The sequence below is a fragment of the Dasypus novemcinctus genome, chromosome X, assembly GCF_030445035.2.
Source record: "Dasypus novemcinctus isolate mDasNov1 chromosome X, mDasNov1.1.hap2, whole genome shotgun sequence".
Classification (NCBI taxonomy): domain Eukaryota; kingdom Metazoa; phylum Chordata; class Mammalia; order Cingulata; family Dasypodidae; genus Dasypus; species Dasypus novemcinctus.
The window spans coordinates 78,005,223-78,026,944 of record NC_080704.1 but is presented as its reverse complement, the minus strand read 5'-3'; the positions used below and the strand labels follow the sequence as shown (position 1 = coordinate 78,026,944).

General features: G+C 39.4%; 1 protein-coding gene across 1 annotated transcript in view; it reads left to right on the top strand.

Moving 5' to 3' along the window:
- The window catches only part of TEX11 (testis expressed 11), a 546,877-nt gene extending 526,068 nt beyond the window's left edge, over nt 1-20,809 (top strand). Inside the window, exons 29-30 of the mRNA XM_058291673.2 lie at nt 19,597-19,761; nt 20,554-20,809. Coding sequence (XP_058147656.1) covers nt 19,597-19,761; nt 20,554-20,625 — 237 coding nt within the window. The 3' untranslated portion in view covers nt 20,626-20,809. The remainder of the gene's footprint in view (nt 1-19,596; nt 19,762-20,553) is intronic.
- Nucleotides 20,810-21,722: the final 913 nt, after the last annotated feature.

The following is a 21,722-nucleotide window of genomic DNA, read 5'->3' as shown; positions in this document are numbered from 1 at the left end:
ACTAAAAACCAGGAAGAGGAGCAGAACATTGAATAACTAATTAAAGCTGCCCAAACAAATATCATGGACCAACTTAATGAAGTGAAGGAAGAGATTAAGGATATTAAGAAAACACTTGGAGATCATACTGAAGAAATTGTAAACATACACAAAAAGATGACAGATATGATGGTGATGAATGGCACAATTCAAGAAATAAAAAATACACTCTCAGCAAATAACAGCAGATTTGAAGAAGCGGAGAAAAGAATTAGCGACATGGAAAACAGTACATCTAAAATCAGATTGTAGAACTGATAGATAAAAAGATAGAAAAAAATCCAGCAGGGGTTTAGGGATTTGAATGAAAACACAAAATGCACAAACATATGCATTATAGGCATCCCAGAAGGAGAAGAGAAGAGAAAGGGGACAGAAGGGGTGTTGGAGGAAATAATGGCTGACAACTTCCAAACTCTATTTAAGGAGATGGATGTACATGTCCAGGAAGTGCAGTGCAACCCAAACAGTATAAATCCCAAGAAGGCTACCCCAAGACATATACTTGTCAAAGTATCCAATGCTCAAGACAGAAAGAAAATACTGAAGGTGGCAAGAGAAAAGAGAATCATCACTTGCAAGGGAAGTTCAATAAGATTAAGTGCTGATTTCTCACCTGAAACCATGGAGGCAAGAAGGCAGCGGTATGACATAATCATGGTAGTAAAAGAAAAAATTTCTATCCAAGAATACCCAGCAAAGCTGGCATTAAAAAATGGTGGAGAGTTCAAAATGTTCATAGATAAATAGAATCTAAGAGCGTATGCCAATAAGAAACCTGCACTTCAAGAAATACTAAAGGGAGGGAAATGGACTTGGCCCAGTGGTTAGGGCGTCCGTCTACAACATGGGAGGTCCGCGGTTCAAACCCCGGGCCTCCTTGACCTGTGTGGAGCTGGCCCATGCACAGTGCTGATGCACACAAGGAGTGCCCTGCCACACAGGGGTGTCCCCCGTGTAGGGGAGCCCCACGCGCAAGGAGTGTGCCCCATAAAGAGAGCCGCCCAGCGTGAAAGAAAGTACAGCCTGCCCAGGAATGGCACCGCCCACACTTCCCGTGCCACTGACGACAACAGAAGCGGACAAAGAAACAAGATGCAGCAAATAGACACAGAGAACAGACAACCAGGGGAGGGGGGGGGGAATTAAATAAATAAATAAATAAAATTTTAAAAAAATAATTAAAAAAAAAGAAATACTAAAGGGAGTTCTGCAGGTTGAAAGAAAAAAACAGGACAGACAGAGTGGGAGGAGAGTGTAAGAACAACCAAAAAGACAAAAAGAGAAATAAAAACAACTTATGACGTACACAAATTCAAAGAAAATATGGCTAATGTAAGTAATTCCTTGAGAGTAATAACACTGATTGTTGATAGATTAAACTCACCTGCCAAGAGACACAGATTAGCAGAATGGATAAGGAAACATGACCTATCTATATGCTGTCTACATGAATCCCACCTTAAACCCAGGGATTCAAGGAGGTTGAAAGTGGAAGGCTGGAAAACAATATTACAAGCAAACAATAACCAAAAAGGGGCAGGGTAGCTATACTAATATCAGACAAAACAGATTTTAAATGCAAAATTATTGTAAGAGACAAAGATGGACACTTCATATTATTGAAAGGGGTAATCTTTCAAGAAGAAAAAGCAATCATAAACATTTATATACCTAATCGGGGCACTTCAAACTACATGAGGCAAACACTGGAAAAACTAAGTGAAGGAATAGATGCCTCTACAACTATAGTGGGGACTTTAACACACCATTATCACCATTAGACAGAATATCTCAACAGAGAATCAGTAAAGAGGCAAAGACTTTGAGTGATATATTAGAGGATCTGGACCTAATAGACATATACAGAACACTACACCCAAAACAGCTGGAAGTACATTCTCCTTAAGCGCACATGGATCATTCTCCAAGATAGACCACAAGCTAGGCCACAGAGAAAGTCTCAATGAATTCAGAAAGACTGAAACCATGCAGAATAACTTCTCTGACCACAATGGAATGAAGCTGAAAATCTGCAAGGGCCAGAGACCCAGATTTGGCACCAGTATATGGAAGTTAACCACCACACTCTTAGACAAACAGTGGGTCAAGGAGGAAATCTCAAAAGAAATCAGTAACTACCTTGAAACTAATGAAAATGACAACACAATATGTCAAAACTTATTGGAAGCAGCAAAAGCTGTACTAAGAGGGAAATTCATAGCCATAAACTCATACATCAATAAAGAAGAAAGAGCTAAAATCAAAGTCCTAACTGCACACTTGGAGGAATTAGAAAAAACAACAACAAACTAACTCTAAAGGAAGAAGAAAGATAGAAAGAAGATCAGAGGAGAACTAAAAGAAATAGAAAATAAGAAAGCACTAGAAAAAATAAAACAAAGAGCTGGTTCTTTGAGAAGATCAATAAAATTGACAAGCCCTTAGCTAGAACAACAGAGAAAAAAAGAGAAAAGATACAAATACACAAAATAAGAAATGAAAAAGGGGATATCACCACTGACCCCACAGAAATAAAAAGTATAATAAGAGGATACCTTCAAAAACTATATGCCAACAAGAAGGACAATTTAGAGGAAATGGACAAATTCCTAAAACACATAAGCAGCCTACGTCAAAAAAAAAAAGGAGAATTTGATAATCACAACAATCCAATCACAAGATACAGAATCAGTCGTTAAAAACTTCTCAATTAAGATAAGCCCCAAGCCAGATGGATTCACAGTTGAATTCTAAAAAAAATTCCAGAAAGAACTAACACCAATCTTGCTTAAACTCTTCCAAAAAATTGCAATAGAAGGAACATTGCTTAACTCATTCTATGATGCCAATATTACCCTAATACCAAAACCAAAGAAAGACAATGCAAAAAAGGAAAATTACAGACAAATCTCTCTTAATGAAGCTAGATGCTAAAATCCTGAACAAAATAATTGCTAATTGTATACAACAATACATCAAACGAACAATACACCAAGTGGGTTTCATCCCTGGTATGCAAGAATGGTTCAACATAAGAAAATCAATCAATTTATTACACCACATAAAAAGATCAAAAGGAAAAAATCACATGATCATATCTATAGATGCAGAAAAAGCATTTGACAAAATACAACACCATTTCCTGATCAAAACACTGCAAAAGATAGGAATAGAAAGAAGCTTTCTGAACGTGATTAAGGGTATATATGAAAAACCCACAGCTAACATCATTTACAATGGTGAAATCCTAAAATCTTTCCCTGTAAGATCAAGAACAAGACAAGGATGCCCACTATCATCCCTCCTATTTAATATTGTATTAGAAGTACTTGCTAGAGCACTGAGGTAAGAAGCAGGTATAAAAGGCATCCAAATTGGAAAGGAAGAAGTCAAAATTAAACTATTTGCAGATGACATGATCTGATACATAGAAAGCCATGAGAAATCTATAGTAAAGCTTCTAGAACTTATAAATGAGTTCAGTAAAGTCACAGGTTACAAGATCAATGCACAAAAATCAGTAGCATTTCTGTACACCAATAATGAACAATCTGAGGAGGAAATCAAGAAAAAAATACCATTTACAATAGTAAATTTAAAAAATCAAATACCTAGGAATAAATTTAACTAAAGATGTAAAAGACTTATACATAGAAAACTATACAACACTGTTAAAGGAATTCAAATAAGACTTAAATAAATGGAAGAATATTCCCTGTTCATGGATAAGAAGACTAAATATCATTAAGATGTCTATCCTACCAAAACTGATCTACCGATTTAATGCATTCCCAGTAAAAATCAACACAGCATTTTTTACTGAACTGGAAAAACTATCAAATTTATTTGGAAGGGAAAGAGGCCCTGATTAGCCAAAGACTTATTGAAAAAGAAAAATGAAATCGGAGGAATTACACTACCTGACTTTAAAACATACTGCAAAGCTATAGTGGTCAAAATGGCATGGTATTGGAACAAGGATAGACATACTGACCAATGGAACCAAACTGAGAACTCTGATATAGATCCTCACATATACAGTCATCTGATATTCAACAAGGTATCAAGCCCACTCAACTGAGAGAGAATGGCCTCTTCAACAAATGATGCTTCAAGATCTGGATATCCATACGCAAAAGAATGAGAGCGGATTACCATATCACACCTTATACAAAAATCAAATGAAGATGGACCAAAGATCTAAATATAAGAGCCAAGACCATAAAGACTTTCAAAGACAATGTAAGGAAGCATCTACAGGACTATGTAATAGGAAATGGCTTCATGAACTTCATACCCAAAGCACAGGCAGTAAAAGAAAAAATAGATAAATGGGACCTCCTCAAAATTAAAACCTTTTGCACCTCAAAGGAGTTTATCAGAAAGTGAAAAGACAGCCTACACAGTGGGAGAAAATATTTGGTAACTATTTGTATTAGTCAGTCAAAGGGGTGTTGATGCAAAATACCAGAAATTGGTTGGTTTTTCTAAAGGGTATTTATTTGTGGTAGGAGTTTACAGATACCAAGCCATACAGCTTAAGTTACTTCCCTCACCAAAGTCTATTTTCACGTGTTGGAACAAGATGGCTGCAGACGGCTGTGAGGGTTCAGGCTTCCTGGGTTCCTCTCTTCCCAGGGCTTACTTCTTCTTGGGGTTCCTCTCTTCCGGGGGCTTGATTCTGTTTCCTCTGTGAGCTTACTTCCTGGGGTTCCAGCTTAAGGCTTCAACATCAAACTCCAACATCAAAACTCCAACATCAAAAACCCTCAATTCTGCCCTTTGCCATGCCTTTTATCTCTGAGTAGCCCAATCGAAGCCCTAATCATAACTTAATAATGCCCAAGTATAGACTAGATTACAAACATAATCCAATATCTATTTTTGGAATTTATAACCATATCAAACTGCTACACCATATATCTGATAGGAGCCTAATATCCAGCATATATAAAGAAATCCTATATCTTAAAAATAAAAAGACAAACAATCCATTTAAAAAACGAGCAAGATATTTGAACAGATGCTTCTCCAAAGAAGAAATACAAATGGCTAAAAAGCACATGAAAAGATGCTCAACATCACTAGCTATTAGGTAAATGCAAATCAGAACTACAATGAGATACCATCTTACACCCATTAGACTGGCAGCTATTAAAAAAAGAGGACTGCCAATGTTGGAGAGGATGTAGAGGAATGGGAACCCTCAGCCACTGCTGGTGGGAATGTAGAAGGATCCAGCCATTCTGGAGGACAATTTTGCAGTTCCTCAAAAAACTAGCTATAGATTTTCCATATGACCCAGCAATTCCACTGCTGGGTATATACCCAGTAGAACTGAAAACAAGGACATGAACTGATATTTGTATACCAGTGTTTGTAGTGACCGTATTCACTATTGCCAAAAGTTGGAATCAAGCCAAATGCCCATCGACAGATGAACAGATAAATAAAATGTGGTATATACATACAATGGATTACTACTCAGCTGTAAGAAGGAATACAGTACTAACATATACGATAACATGGATGAATCTTGAGGACCTTACGTTGAGTGAAGCAAGCCAGGCTTTGAAGGACAAATACTACATGACCTCTCTGATATGAATTAAGCAAATCAAGCTGTCTTAGAGAGCCCAAGACTGGAAGACAGGCTTACAGGGAACAGGATGGGGAGGGGAGAAAGCAAGTGAACCACCGCCCACATGAACTAAATCTATGATAAAGTGGAGATAAGTAGTTGTGCAGTGATGGGAGCAGATGGGGGCACAGGGATACTATTGGGTTGGGCTTTGCAGGCTTGAGGGGGCTAGGGTTGGGAGGATGGGTCAGATCATCCACGGAATTGGGGTATGGTTGGGGGGGAGCAAGTGAACATGGGATATTGTTGGCTATGTGGTTGAAACTATTATGTTGAGAAAACTCTTTTGAAAGTATAATAAGGAAGGGTTACTGGTTTAAGGTGTTTGATGGGGGACGTCAGGCAAGGGTACACATGAGGCAGACTTTTAGGGAGTGTGTGAGTGCCCATCCTGTCATAGTTTATTATATCTGTGGTGGGAGACCCATACAACAAATGAAAAGGTGTTATACCCCCATCCTGGGGAGGCCTATTATTCTCAAACAGATGGGAGGGTGTCTCTCGAGAGCAAGGGTGGCTCCCAGTTGGGGAGGACAGACTAGTGTGTTAAGCCTTCAGCATTGTTGCAAGTATCTAGCAATCCTGTCCCTCAGGCAGTGAAGTATGGTCGTCACTGTGGGCCCTGAGGGGGGCGGGGTGAAAGGAATAGAATATTTGGAAGAGGGCTTTACTGGGGGGCAATGGAGGTGTTCTACATGATCCTGCAATGATGGATACATGCCATGTTAAACTTCACCAAAAATTTTAAAAAGCATATAGTCTAAAATGTAAACTATAATTTAAGCCATAACGTAACAAAAAATTATAAAAGTGTACAGTCTAAAATGTAAACCTTAATGTAAACCAAAATGGAACCATGGTTGGTAGCTATGTTTCAGTATCTGTACATCAGTTTCAGCAAATGTAACATCCACATGTCAAAAGATCATTGCTGGGGAAGGGGGAAAAGGGTTTGATGTTGGGTATATGGGGTTCCCTATATTCAATGTGACTTTACTGTGACCTAAAACTTTTTGGAAGACATAAAAACAAAAAAGAATGTAGACACTGAGGAAGAAATGGAACACCTATTACAGTGAACACCTATTACACCTATTACACCTATTTCAGGGAACACCTACTACAGTGATAGAAAGGCAAAACATTAAAAATGTTTATGATAATTTTCATTTTTAAATACCCCAATTTATTTTTTACTTTAGTTTTTCTAAATTATTATGTATTCTATTTCTAATCTTTAAACCTATCATTACTATTTAACTTTCCTATTAATTGAATTTGGCAATATATTAGACTTCATTTTTTAAGTTTTGATTCACAGAGGGGTACAGCAGGGGAGGAACATTGGTGTGGGGTATCATTGATGGGAGATGCCTGGGTGGCAGGGAGTTCTCCAGGGCATGCATATAGGGTATATAGATATGTTCAGATATTTGTTGGTTATTGACATAGTGGATAGACAACTGAGGGAGTGCTGAGTTCCCATTCCTGGGAACTCTGCTGCCCTCCCCAATGAGCAGCAACAACCCCCCAAGTGCAAGGGCAAAGTCCAGTGAAGAAGAATGTTACAATGATGGGCCCTTGATATTTATGACTATGCTTAGGTGCCTGGGTGCTTGAAATTTCAAGCAGGCCTAGAGCCACAGGGTGCCTAAGAGTTACCTCCTGAGAGCCTCCATATTGCTCAAATGTGGCCACTCTCTAAGCCAAACTCAGCATGTAAATGCATTACCTTCCCTCCAGCATGGGCCATGACTCCCGGGGATGAGCCTCCCTGGCACCAAGGGATTTTTACCAAGCACCAGCTGATGATGCAACTAGAAAAAGACATTGAATAAAAGAGTGAAACAGTGAAGACAAATGAGTTTATATGGCTAACAGACTTCAAAATGAGTCAGGAGGTCATCAGAGGGGTTGCACTTATGCATATCTCGGCAGGATCTCAGGGACAGCCAAAGTAGATGTAACCTCAAGTAGTGGTGCTCCTGAGGGCTACAGGGACACCCAGGTCCTATGGCCATGGCAGATGGCTCTGAAGTTCAGTGCCTTGCCAGTGGACCCTACTTTGAAATTTGTACTCCTGAGCATGATGGAGTTGGACTCGGATGTCACCTCTCTGCACATGCCTCTTCTGTCACTTTTACCTATCTTGTGGTTGGCACTGGGGTTAGTGTACTTTTGGGAGACTTGAATCTATGGATGGACTATGTGCCAGCTGGGCCTTGAGCCTCAGTGGAGTTGAAGCGCCTGCTCCCCGGTTTGTTGGACTTGTCCATGTTAGCTGGCGAGTGGCTGGGGATGGTCAACTGCCACACCAGGAAGCCAAGGGAGTCTACAGCTGTAAGCAGGAGAGTTCCATCCATTAGCCATGTGGGATCTAATCTCCTTTTGAGTTAGAGATGGAGTGGGTGTCGCCATCCCAGGGTCCTCAGGATGGAGAAATGGAGTATGGATTTGAGTGGACTTGCTGGTATTCTACTATAGAATTATGGTAACTCTGGCAGTGGAGGAAACTGTATCATTGGTGTGGAGACAGTGGCCACAGGGGTTGCTAGGATCAGGGGGAGAGAGGAAGAGTTGTGATATGGGGGCATTTTCGGGACTTGGAGTTCTCCTGTATTGTACTGCAGGAACAGATGCAGGACATCATGTGTCCTGCCATAACCCACTGGATGGACTGGGGGAGAATGTAAACTACAATCTAAACTATAGTCCATGCTGCGTAGCAGTGCTCCAAATGTATTCATCAAAAGCAACAAATGTGCCACACTGATGAAAGAATTTGGTGATGTGGGAAGAGTGGGGGGGGGGGGGGAAGTGGGTATGTATGGGATTCTCTTATATTTTTTTTTAATTAAAATTATTTATTTTTACGAATTACATTCAAAAAACATGAGGTCCCAATCAACCCCACCGCCCCCACCCCCCACTCCCCCCACAGCAACACTCTCTCCCATCATCATGAGACATCCATTGCACCCAGTAAGTACATCTCTGAACATCACTGCACCCCGTAGTCATGGTCCACATCATAGCCCACACTCTCCCACGTTCCATCCAGTGGGCCCTGGGGGGGTCTACAATGTCCTGTAATTGTCCGTGAAGCACCACCCAGGACAACTCCACGTCCCGAAAACGCCTCCACATCTCATCTCTTCCTCCCATTCCCCAAACCCAGCAGCCACCATGGCTACCCTTCCCACACCCATTCCACATTTTCTCTGTGGACATTGGATTGGTTGTGTCCATTGCACATCTATGTCAAGTGGGGGCTTAGATTCCACATGGATACTGTAACATTTTGTATGATCCATGAATCTTTAAAAAAATTTTTTAATCTATTAAAAAAAACAACCAGTTGGCCATAGAGGTGAAGGTTTATTTCTGGACTTTCAATTCTAGTCCACTGATCGATGTGTCTATCTTTATGCCAATACTATGCTATTTTTTAATATAATAAACTATTTTAAAGAGGTTTTATATTACAGAAAAGTTACATGGAAAGTATAAGGGATTCCCATATACCCTAACCCTACCCCTCCCACATCTCCCCCCATTAAAAACATCATACATTTGTTACAATTGGTGAATAAATATTGAAGCATTGTTACTTAAAAAATGCAAAAAAGTGATAGCAGACGCAAAAGGCCATTAAATATTAATAAGTGGACAATCCATCAGGAAGGAGTAACAGTCATAAATATGTATGTACCCATTGAGGGTGTCCCAAAATACATGAGGCAAACTCTGGCAAAATGAAAGGAAAAACAGATGTCTTTACAGTAATATTTGGAGACTTCAATGCATCATTCACATCAATAGAACAAATAGACAGAAGATCAACAAGGAAACAGAGAATTTGAACAATGTGATAAATGAGCTGGACCTGACAGACATATACAGAACATTGCACTCCAAATAAGCAGGTTATACATTCTTCTCAAGTGCACATGAATCTTTCTCCAGGATAGACCACATGTTGGGCCACAACACAGTTCTCAACAAATTTAAGAAGAATGAAATTATACAAAGCACCTTTTCTGATCATATTGGAATGAAGTTTGAAATCAATAGTAGGTGGGAAATGGGAAACTGCAAATATTGGAGGCTAAACAATATGCTCATAAACAATCAGTGGGTCAAAGAAGAAATTGAAAGAGAAATTAGTAGATATATCAAGACAAATGAAATAAGAAGACAACTTAGCAAAACTTATGGGATACATCGAAGGCAGTGCTGAGAGAGAAAGTTAGAACCCAAGTGCCTACATTAAGAAGGAAGAAAGCTAAAATCAAAGATCTAGCTGAACAACTGGAGAAACTAGAAATAGAACAGCAATTCAATTACAAAGCAAGGAGAAAGAAGAGCTAACCAATGTTAGAGCATAAATAAATGAAATTGAGAAAAAAACAATAATAGAGAAAATCAAACAAAACTAAAAGCTTGTTGTTTGAGAAAATCAATAAAATCGAGAAATCCTTAGCAAAACTAACAAAAAAAAAAAGAGAAGATGCAAATAAATAAAATCAGGACTGAAAGGATAACATTATGAATGACCCCACAAAAATAAAAGCATCATAAGAGGATATTATGAGAAACTGTATGCCAACAAATTAGACAACCTAGATGAAATGGACAAATTCTTAAAAATGCACAAACAACCTACACTGAAGCTACAGGAAATACAAGAACTCAACAAACCATTCACAAGAGATTGATTCAGTCATCAAAAATCTTCGAACAAAGAAAAGTCCAGGGGAAGAGGATTTGGCCCAATGGATAGGGTATCCGCCTACCATATGGGAGGTCCAAGGTTCAAACCCAGAACCTCCTGACCCATGTGATGAGCTGGCCCACGCGCAGTGCTGATGCGCTCAAGGAGTGCCGTGCCACGCAGGGGTGTCCCCCACATAGGGAAGCTCCACGCACAAGGAGTGCGTGCCCGTAAGGAGAGCCACCCAGTGCGAAAAGAGTGCAGCCTGCCCAGGAATGGTGCTGTACACATGGAGAGCTGAGGCAGCAAGATGATGCAACAAAACAAGACACAGATTCCAGGTGCTGCTGACAAGAATACAAGCGGACACAGAAGACCACACAGCAAATGGACATAGAAAGCAGACAACTGGGGGGGGGGAGGTAAAGGGAAGAGAAATAAATAAAATAAAAAATAAAATAGTCTTTAAAAAAAAAGTCCAGGACCAGATGGCTTCACAGGTGAATTCTACCAACTATTTCCAGAAGAATTAATATCAATCTTGTTTAAACTCTCCCAAAAAATTGAAAAGGAGGGAAAATTACCTAACACATTTTACAAAACCAACATAGTCAACCTAATACCAAAACCAGATAAAGATACTACAAGAAAAGATGCAAAAATTTTCAACAAAATATTTGCAAATCAAATCCAGCAGCATATAAAAACAATTATATGTCACAATCAAGTGGGTTTTATTCCTGGTATTTAAGGGTGGTGCAACATAAGAAAATGTATTAACAATACACCACATTAACAAATTGAAGGGAAAAAAACACATGATCATCTCAGTTGATACAGAGAAGGCATTTGACAAAATCCAGTATCCTTTCTTGGTAAAAAATACTACAAAATATAGGTGTAGAAGGCAAGTTCCTCAACATAATAAAGGATATTTATGATAATCCCATAGCCAACATTGTACTCAATGGGGAGAGGTTGAAAACTTTCCCTCTAAGATCAGGAACAAGACAAGGATGCCCACCGTCACCACTATTACCCAACATTGTGCTAGAAGTTCTAGCTAGAGTAATTAGGCACAAAAAAATAAAAATAAAATGTATTCAAATTGGAAAAGAGGAAGTAAAACTCTCACTGTTCATGGGTAGTGTGACACAAAATCCTTAAAAATCCAAAACAAAACTTCTAGAGCTAATAAATGAGTTCAGCAAAGTGGCAGGATACAAGATCAACATGCAAAACTCAATAGTTTCTATACACTAGTGATGAGCAAGCTGAGGAGGAAATCAAGAAAAAAATTCCAGTTAAAGTAGAAACAAAAAGACTCAAATATCTAGGAATACAAATATCTGAATACAATGTTTTGTATTCAGAAAACCACAAAACATTGCTCAAAATAAATCAAAGAAGACCTAAACAAAAGGAAGGATAGTCCATATTCATGCATTGGAAGACTAAACATGGTGAAGATGTCAATCCTTCCCAAATTGATTTATAGATTCAATGCAATATCAATCAAAATTTCAAGAGCCTACTTTACAGAAATAAAAAGATCAATTACCAAATTTATTTGGAAGGGAAAGGGGTCCTGAATAACCAAAAACATCCTTAAAAAGAAGAGTAAAGTTGAAGGACTCATGCTTCCTAACCTTGAAGTGTATTATGTAGCTACAGCGTTCAAAGCAGATAGTAATGGCATAAAGATAAACACATTAATCAATGGAATCAAACTGAGAGTTCAGAAAGAGACCCTTACCTCTGTGGTCATATGATTTTTTTTTAATTAATTAATTTATTTAATTTCCCCCCCTCCCCTGGTTGTCTGTTCTTGGTGTCTATTTGCTGCGTCTTGTTTCTTTGTCCGCTTCTGTTGTCGTCAGCGGCACGGGAAGTGTGGGCGGCGCTATTCCTGGGTAGGCTGCTCTTTCTTTTTACGCTGGGCGGCTTTCCTCACTGGTGCACTCCTTGCGCGTGGGGCTCCCCCACGCGGGGGACACCCTTGCGTGGCACTGCACTCCTTGCGCGCATCAGCGCTGTGGCACTGCACTCCTTGCGCGCATCAGCGCTGCGCATGGCCAGCTCCACACGGATCAAGGAGGCCCAGGGTTTGAACTGCGGACCTCCCATATGGTAGACGGACGCCCTAACCACTGGGCCAAAGTCCGCTTCCCAGTATGATTTTTTATAAGCCTACCAAGTCCACTTTTCTGGAACAGAACAGTCTCTTCAACAAATGATGCTGGAAGAATTGGATATCCATAAGGAAAAGAATGAAAGACAGACCCCATCTCACTCCCTGTAGAAGAATCGATTCAGAATGGATCCAAGACCTAAACACTAAAGCCAGGACCATAAAACTCTTAGAAGATAACATAGAGAAACATCTGGAAGACCTTGTAGTGGGGGGGGGGGAGGGGTGTCTCTGAAACGTTACACCAAAGCACGAGCCACAAAAAGGAAAAAGAAACACTCAAAATTAAACACTTCTTGTGACGAGGGTAAAAAGGGCAGCCTACTCAATGGGAGAAAATATTGGACATCACATATCTGACAAGGGTCTACTATCCATGATATATAAAGAGATCCTACAATTCAATGATAAAAATACAAATGGAGCTGGTGTAGCTCAGCGCCTACTTCCCATGTACTAGGTCTTGGGTTCAATCCCTGGTACCTACTTTAAAAAAAAAAGGCCAATGACCCAATTGAAAGTGGACAAAGACCTGAATAGATATTTCCTAAAAAGAAATACAAATGGTGAAAAAACACATGAAAAAATAGTCAACATCACTGGCTATTAGGGAAATGCAAATCAAAGCTACAATGAAATATCATTTCACATCTACTAGAATGGCCACTATTAACAAAACAGAAAACTACAAATGTTGGACAGGAAGTTGAGAGATAGGAATGCTTATTCACTGTTAGTGGCAATGTAGAATGATACAGCCACTATGGAAGTCTGTTAGGTGGTTCCCAAGGAATTTAGATAAAGATCTACCATGTGACCCAGCAATCCCACTACTAGGCATATATATCCAGAAAAAGTGAGAGCAGTCACACAAACAGACATGTGCACACTTAGTTCATAACGACATTATTCACAATTGCCAAAAGATGGAAATAACACAGGTGTCCATCAACTGATGAATGTACAAACTGTGGTATATACACATGACGAATGTTTCTTCATCTGTAAGAAGAAATGAAGTCATGAAGCATATAATAACGTGGATGAACCTGGAGAACATTATGTTGAGTAAAGCAAGCCAGACACAAAAGGACAAATATTGTATGATTTCACTATTATGCACTAAATAAAATGAGCAAACTCTTGCAGTTAATAGCTAGATATAAGTCACCAGAGAAAAGAATGTGGTTAGAGGATGGAAAGCCAAGGGTTAATCTGTGCAGAACTGGTACAAAGTTGTTAGTAAATCTGTGAAAATAAATAGACATGGTGAAACCACTATCTTTTTATCAATGTTACAAGTTCTTTCATTACCACATGATAATAACTACAATGACAATAAATCTAGGTTGGTCCATGGTTACCCTCCCCTTAGGTTTGTTCATTCCTCAGAACAGAATTTGGGATGATGTCCACCCTGAGTGCTTCAGATTGAGAGGGGGATTAGATATTATGGGGCAGATGGAAGGAACTGTTTTGCTTGCAGCTGTAAATACTCCTTGCTTTTGGGGATGGGGCTCATCCATCGCCATCATTTTGTTAGTTGTCCTGGGAAAGTCTGAAGAACTGCGGAGTAGGTATTGACCACAACTCTGCTGGGATTTGGGCTGAACCAGCATATGAACAGTCCAAAGAATTAAGTCTTTGAAACATATATATTTAATACGTATAGTGTTATGATGTAAGGTGTTGGTGGAGGGGTGTTGTATGGGAATTCTGCACATTATACATGATTGTTTGTGAATTCACAATTTCTCTAATAAAAAATACAAAACAATAAATAAATAGCCAATAAGGAAGAGCAGTAATTTAAATTTTCAAATGGTTCCTAAATATTTAGAAATTTAAATTATTTGTCATGGTTTAATCAAGAAATCAGTATGAGGGAAGCGGATTTGGCTCGGTGAATAGAATGTCTGCCTACCATATGGGGGGTCCAGGGTTCAAACCCAGGGCCTCCCGGCCCTGTGGTGAGTTGGCCCACACGCAGTGCTGATGTATGCAAGGAATGCCGTGCCATGCAGGGGTGTCCCCCATATAGGGGAACCCCACGCACAAGGAGTGCACCCTGCGAGGAGAGCCACCCCACGCAAAAGAAGCACAGCCTGGCCTGGAGTGGCGCCACACACATGGAGGGCTGATGCAGCAAGATGACACAACAAAAAGAGACACAGATTCCCGGTGCTGCTGACAAGAATGCAAGTGGACACAGAAGAACACATAGCAAATGGACATAGAGAACAGACAATGGGGGAAAGGGGAGAGAAATAAATAAAATTAAATCTTGAAAAATAAAGGAATCAGTCGGAATTTGGAGTCAATTACCACTGATACATAATAAAAGACTTTATACTCAGGGGATTTTGTTATTTTCAATCATTTTCTCATCGAATCATAGCTCGTTAGATTGGGAAGAAATATAAATAACCAGTGTAACCCTCTCCCCCTTTTAATATATTTATTAATAGCCAAAAGATAGAAACAACCCAAATGTGTATCAAATGATGAGTGGGTAAATGTGACATAACCATACAATGGAATATTATTTATACATAAAAGAAATAAAATATTGATACATGCTACAACATGGATGAGCCTTGAAAATATTATGCTAAGTGAGTGATGCCAGTCACAAAGGACCACGTACTGTATGATTCCATTTATATGAAATATCCAGAATAGGCCAATCTATAGAGACAGAAATCAGGTTAGTGGTTGCCTTGAGTTGGGAAGTGGGAGTCAGGAAATGGGGAGTTACTCCTAATAGGCATGGGGTTTCTTTTGGGGGGGGGAAATGTTCTAAAATTGATTGTGGTGATGATTGTACAACTCTGGATGCACAAAAAACAGTACATTGAATTGTACACTTTAAATAGGTGATGAGAATTATATCAATGGGGGGGGGAGAGAGAGAGAAAGAAAGATAAAGAGAGAGAGAGGTGGGTAGATAGGTAAGTATATATAACATAGGGGAAGCTACTACAAATTAAAGTTCCTCCAGTGTTCTCTAACTCTTTGAATGGCAGCCTTATTCCTTCAGTTGCCCAAGCCAAGTATTCAGGAGTCATGCTCAACACCTCTCCTCAATCTCAGTTTTTATATATCATGAAGTCTTGTCAATTCTTCCTCCTAAATATCTCTTTAAATCCATCCACTTCTTCCCATCTTCTGTCATCACCAACTTAGTGCAAGTTATCATCTTTTATCTCAGCTACTGCAGGAACTTTTAACTGGTTTCCTCATATCCACTCCTGTTTCCTTCCATTCCTTTCTCCATCTAGCAATCAGAGTATGGTGGCTTAGAGTTATGTATCTCAGAAAAACATGTTCGTAAACTTAAGCCATTTCCGTGGGTGTGGACACATTGTAAATAATATCTCTTCAAGATGTCATTTCAGTTAAGCTGTGACCCAAATGAATCAGGTTGGGCTTAAATCCAGATTACTGGAGTCCTTTATAAGCAGAGTGAATGTCAAAGAGAGAGAAAACCATGGGAAGGAGCTGGAAGTCAGTGGAACCCAGAGAAGCCAGGAGAGGCCGCTATGTGCATTGTCACATGCACATGTCATGTGCATAGAAAAGCCAAAAGCCAAGGAATGAGGGCAGCCAGCCCAAGAACACCAGTCTTCAGGGAGAAAGCATTGCCTTGATGACACCTTGATTTTGGACTTCTCCCAGCCTCAAAACCATGAGCCAATAAATTCCCATTGTTTAAGCCAACCCATTGCATGGTATTTGATATAGCAGCCAGGAAAACAAAACACAGAGTGATCTTTTAAATGTTTAAATATGCATAAACTTGCTTAATCAACTTTAGCAGTTTCCCATTGCTCTTTTTAAAAATTTACTGAATGTGGCCTACAAATCCCTGCCTGCCTATCTAGCCTCATCTCAAGTCACTCTTTCCCTCTCTTTGCTCTTAGCCACACTATGCTCTACAAGGCTACTTATTTATTGACCACTGCCTCCTCAGGTGAAATTTTCTTTTACCTTGTCTTTTGTTTTCTCACCACTCCTCTGTTGTGTCTTTTCCCTCTTACTACCCATTTGAGAACATTTCCAATATTCTCTACTCTTTCCTGCTCTGAAATCTATACTCTTTCCTTGCAGTGTATTGATACACTTCAACTAGAGTTCCAAATCCCTATCTACAACAGCTATGTGATTATTTCCAGAGTTACTTTTGAACCCAACATGCTTAGTGTAGAACCTATCATTCTCCTAATCCCTTATCCCAAGAAACATTTCCCTCCAATTTCATCATTTCTTTCAATGGTTCCAGCATTCTGTCAACCAATCAAATTCTATACTTTAGAGCCATTTTCAATTGACCTATCTTTCTTTCTCCATATCAAATGAGTTACCAAGTCCTATTGATTCTTCCTTTAGAATATTTTTTGTATCTTTTCATTGTCACTATTTTAGTTCTAACCCTCATCACTTCATTCTTAGAGTGTTACAGCTGCCTTTAAACAGTCTTCCTGTCCATTTCCCCCATGCTTCAGTCTGTTCTAAACACCACTGGCATTTCAACTTTATTAAAACTCCAATTTCATCATATCACTTTCTTTCTCAAAAAGTTTCAATGACTTCCCATTGCCATCAGCATAAATTCCAAAAATCTGCGACCTGTAATGCAAAACTATTTGCACACAAGCCCAATGTTTCACAAATTATGTTCCACAAGATGTTAGAAAATATTTCACACACTCTGACTTAAACAAAGTTATATAGGGTTTCTTTACTATAATACTTCATAAAACTTTTAATGAACTAAAGTGCATTGTGACTCTCCAAGAGGCTGATATATAGAATGCAGCATTTCCAAACTTTATTTGACCAAAGAACTCTATGTTCATAAACCATTTATTAACATTTTTCATGACACTAGTGACCCCATCCTACATTTCCACTTCTACTTCCCATTAACTCCTTACATAAACCCTCTGCTTAGGCCAAACAACTCTTTGTCTACCTGAGAACTGCTCAGTCTTAAGTACAATCCAAGTCTTTATTCTGGCATGCCCTTTTCTTTCTCTTTATATCTATACTTTCATTTCTTTATTGAGATATAATTCACATACCATAAAATTAACCATTTTAAAGTGTACAATTCACTGGTTTTAAGAATAGCCACAAAATTGTGCAACAATCACCATTATCTAATTCCAGGACATTTTCATCACCCCCCAAAAAAACCCATCCCCATTAGTATTCCCCCTCTCCCCCAGCCCCTGACAATCACTAATATACCTCATGTCTCTATGGATTTGCATATTCTGGACAGTTCATATAATCTCTGTATATCTAGATCCTACCTATCTACCCTAAGACCATGTTTGTTCAGTCATTTGTTCATTCATTCAATCAAAATCACGACACATACTCTGTATCATATACTGTGCAGGCTGTGAATATACAAAAGTGAATTACATTTTGCTTTCAAGGAACTCCCAGCCTAGTAAAGGAGACAGACATGTAGAAAAAGGGATTACAAGACAGTGTTGATAAGTGCTATTATAGTACTATTAACAAAGCACCATAGGAACAAAGAAATTTGAACAATAAATTGTGTGTCAGACAAGAAGAGTCTCACAGAGGAGGTAGCATTCCACTAGATCTTGATTCGTTTATTCATTCATTTGTTAATTCATTCATTCAGCAAACATCTGTTGTGCCCCTATTATGTACCAGGCACATCTGAGGATACAAAGATGAACAAGAAAAAAATCACTTTACCTCAAGAAACTCAACAATCTGAAGGAGATAAATATATAAATCACTTCAAAACAATGTGATATGTCATATTAGAGGAATGTAGAGCTTACTCTAGGAACAGAGAGAAGGCAGCATTTCTGCTTATGGAAGAGAAATAAAGAATCTAACACTTTAGTTAAATTTGAAGAAAAATTCAAGTGGACAAGGATGGGGTGGCATTTCAGGCAGTGCGACTAGACCTTCTCTGACCATGCTAGTCTAATGTTCATTCCTTGCATTGAACTAGAACACCATTATTCTGTGTCACTCTTACTAGCCCTTAATCACATACTTTGGCTGACTGGTCCTTTCTGTATGTGGCTGCCTTATCTCCCCAAAAGCCTGTGTGCTCCTATAGGATAAGAATTCTGTCTCATCTTCCTTTGCCCCCTCATTGTTTGTTTATCATTGTGTTTGTATATAGTAACATTTTTTTATCAATCCAAATAACAGCTGAGACCATGACATTGATATTTTCAAGAAACTACAGCTCAAGTCTTCTATTGCTTTTCCCCCCTTCCAAGGCCTGAGATCTATTATGTAAATTAAGGGCTTTAACATGGAATGAGCCAGTGAATGCATCATTTGTGGTTAGTCTCCTCTGCAAGAACTGAGAAATTAGCTCCTCAGGCTAATCTTTTTCACTGATGCATAATATTGTGAATAAGTTGATATAATCTTGTGATTAGCTATGTTAAAGATCATTGATACATGCTAAGGGACCCTCTTAGAAATGTGCCCTTTGTTTAGAGCTGAGTAGATATTGTCAACAGTTAATGATAAATATAATTCATATGCCAAACACAGACTGATTAGAGTCAAGGAAATAAAGATATTCAATAAAGCTGCTGCTTGATAACCTTCTCTGAAAATTAAAGGTTAAATATTGGGAAATAAATGACTGAGGATAGCATCAATAGACGCCCCAAACAGAACACAGGTTTTTCTACTTCTTTAGAGAGACCAGGAATCTGTGTCTCCCTAATTCTTCCCCTCAGTCCAAGAGAGCCTATTTTTTTCCCCATTTATGTCACTTCAGGAAGTCTTGCTATGGAGCATTCTACAGCTGACAAAACTCCCAGGTGGTCCTCTTCTACTCTATAGGCGCATATGTTTACTAGTAGAGTCTGTGGCTCCTGACTTAATATTAGCAGAGCACTGTTGTTTAATAATAATGGGATGCAGCACTGATATAGTGTTACAATGAGTTATGACAGTAATAATTGTAAACCCACTGTTCTTGGATTTCAGGCAAGCTACCCACAAATGGAGATTCTCTGGCTAATGATGAAGGCTTGGAATACTGGAATATTTATGTATGGAGGGGGCAAGTATGTATCTGCCGAAAAATGGTGTGGCCTAGCATTGCGTTTTCTTGACCACCTTGGCTCCCTCAAGAGAAACTATGAAACTCAGGTGAGAAGGGAGAGGACAAGCGATGGCATGACTTCAGGGGAAGGGAGGTTATATCTAGGCTTTCAGTAAGGACTCAATCCTCCCTTCCTTGGCTAGGAAAGGATCTTGATCATTGTTCTTCCCAGTGGCTCCTACATGGAGTTATATACTCCATATGGAGTTATATACTGGAGTTATATACTCCAGGAGCTAGGGGGCTGTAAAGAGTAATTTCTTAACGTGAAAACCAGAAAGGATGGACAACAAGAGTGAAACCCAGGGATAGCAAATGGAATCAAATTAAGAGGAATGCCAGGAGTGAATTCTGGAAATACACATCACTGTCAATGCCAGTGCATGCAGGGAAAGTCAGGCCTGTGCTCAAAGTAAAGCTCTGGCTGTTTAAAAAGGCATTTTCTCCATTGGAACTATTTTGAGCTTCAGGTTTCTGGGCCATTAGCTAACCAAGAGAGTCTTGGTGGATGAAAAGCCTTGTTACCAAATAAGAGCAAAGAATCTTTTATGTTTTAAGTGCTTCTCTTTCATATGCATATACACACACACACACACACACACACATACAGGCACACATATATATGAAAGCTCCCTTACATACACATATATACCTGTCTCTATTAAACAGACCTAGTGCACTGGGATCCCTCATCCCCCAGAGAATACTGTAAGTACTTTATTTTATCCCCAAAGTGGCTCCTCGAATCCCAAACACTCATGCTGTCACCACACGGGCTGGGAATCTTTCCCATATTTCCTTTTACTCTCAAGAAATCTATTTGTTATTCTCTTTCCCAGATGAATATCCTATATAGTGAGCTCATGGAAGAATTAGATAAAAACAAGGGTTCACTTTTTAATGAAGCGTGAGAAAAGGCACATGAACAGGGAAGCTTTACAGCAACTTGAAGATGACAACGTTATCCTGAGATGTTGAATATTTACATTTTTGCCAAACTTTCTCTTGAGCTTTTATTTTGTTTATTTTCTCAGGCCCTGTTTTCATGTTGTTGAATGAATGAAAATTTCAAAAATAAAAGAACTTCAATTTTTATCTCAGTGACCAGCTTCATTTCTGGGGGACAGATGAATTTTCCAAGGTGCTAAGTGTTATATTGAAACAGCCCATATGAGAGCAAGATGGTTTATGCCCCCATGTGAGCCAAAGAGAATGTTCACGCCAGTCCAACACAGGTTGCATCTTATTCCAGAAGTGCTCAAATTCCCAATACCTACCTGAAGATAACAGAATCATAGAATTTTACTAGAAGGACCTTAGTGGTCATCAGGCCCAACATTTGTCTGATTGACAAAATTTATGTCCAGTCTATAGTAGAGCATATCCTGTGACAGGGAATTTCTGAGAGAATTGTTAATTAGTAGAATACACTTCCTCATACTGAACAGGAATGTTTCCCTATAACAAGTCTGCTTTTTTTTCTATTTTTTTAATTAAATTGTCTTTTTCTAAGGTACTAGATCACAAAAAATGTTACATTAAAAAATATAGGGCGGCGGACTTGGCCCAGTGGTTAGGGCATCTGTCTACCACATGGGAGGTCCGCGGTCAAACCCCAGGCCTTTGACCCGTGTGGAGCTGGCCCATGCGCAGTGCTGATGCGCGCAAGGAGTGCCCTGCCACGCAGGGGTGTCCCCCGCGTAGGGGAGCCCAACGCACAAGGGGTGTGCCCCTTAAGGAGAGCTGCCCAGCGCAAGAGAGTGCAGCCTGCCCAGGAATGGTGCCGCACACATGGAGAGCTGACACAAGATAATGCAACAAAAAGAAACACAGATTCCCATGCCGCTGACAACAACAGAAGTGGACAAAGAAGATGCAGCAAATAGACACAGAGAACAGACAACCGGGGGGGGAGGGGAGATAAATAAATAAATCTTTAAAAAATATATATATAAGAGGTTTCCACATACCCCACACCCCACCCCACCCAACTCCTCCCACATCAACA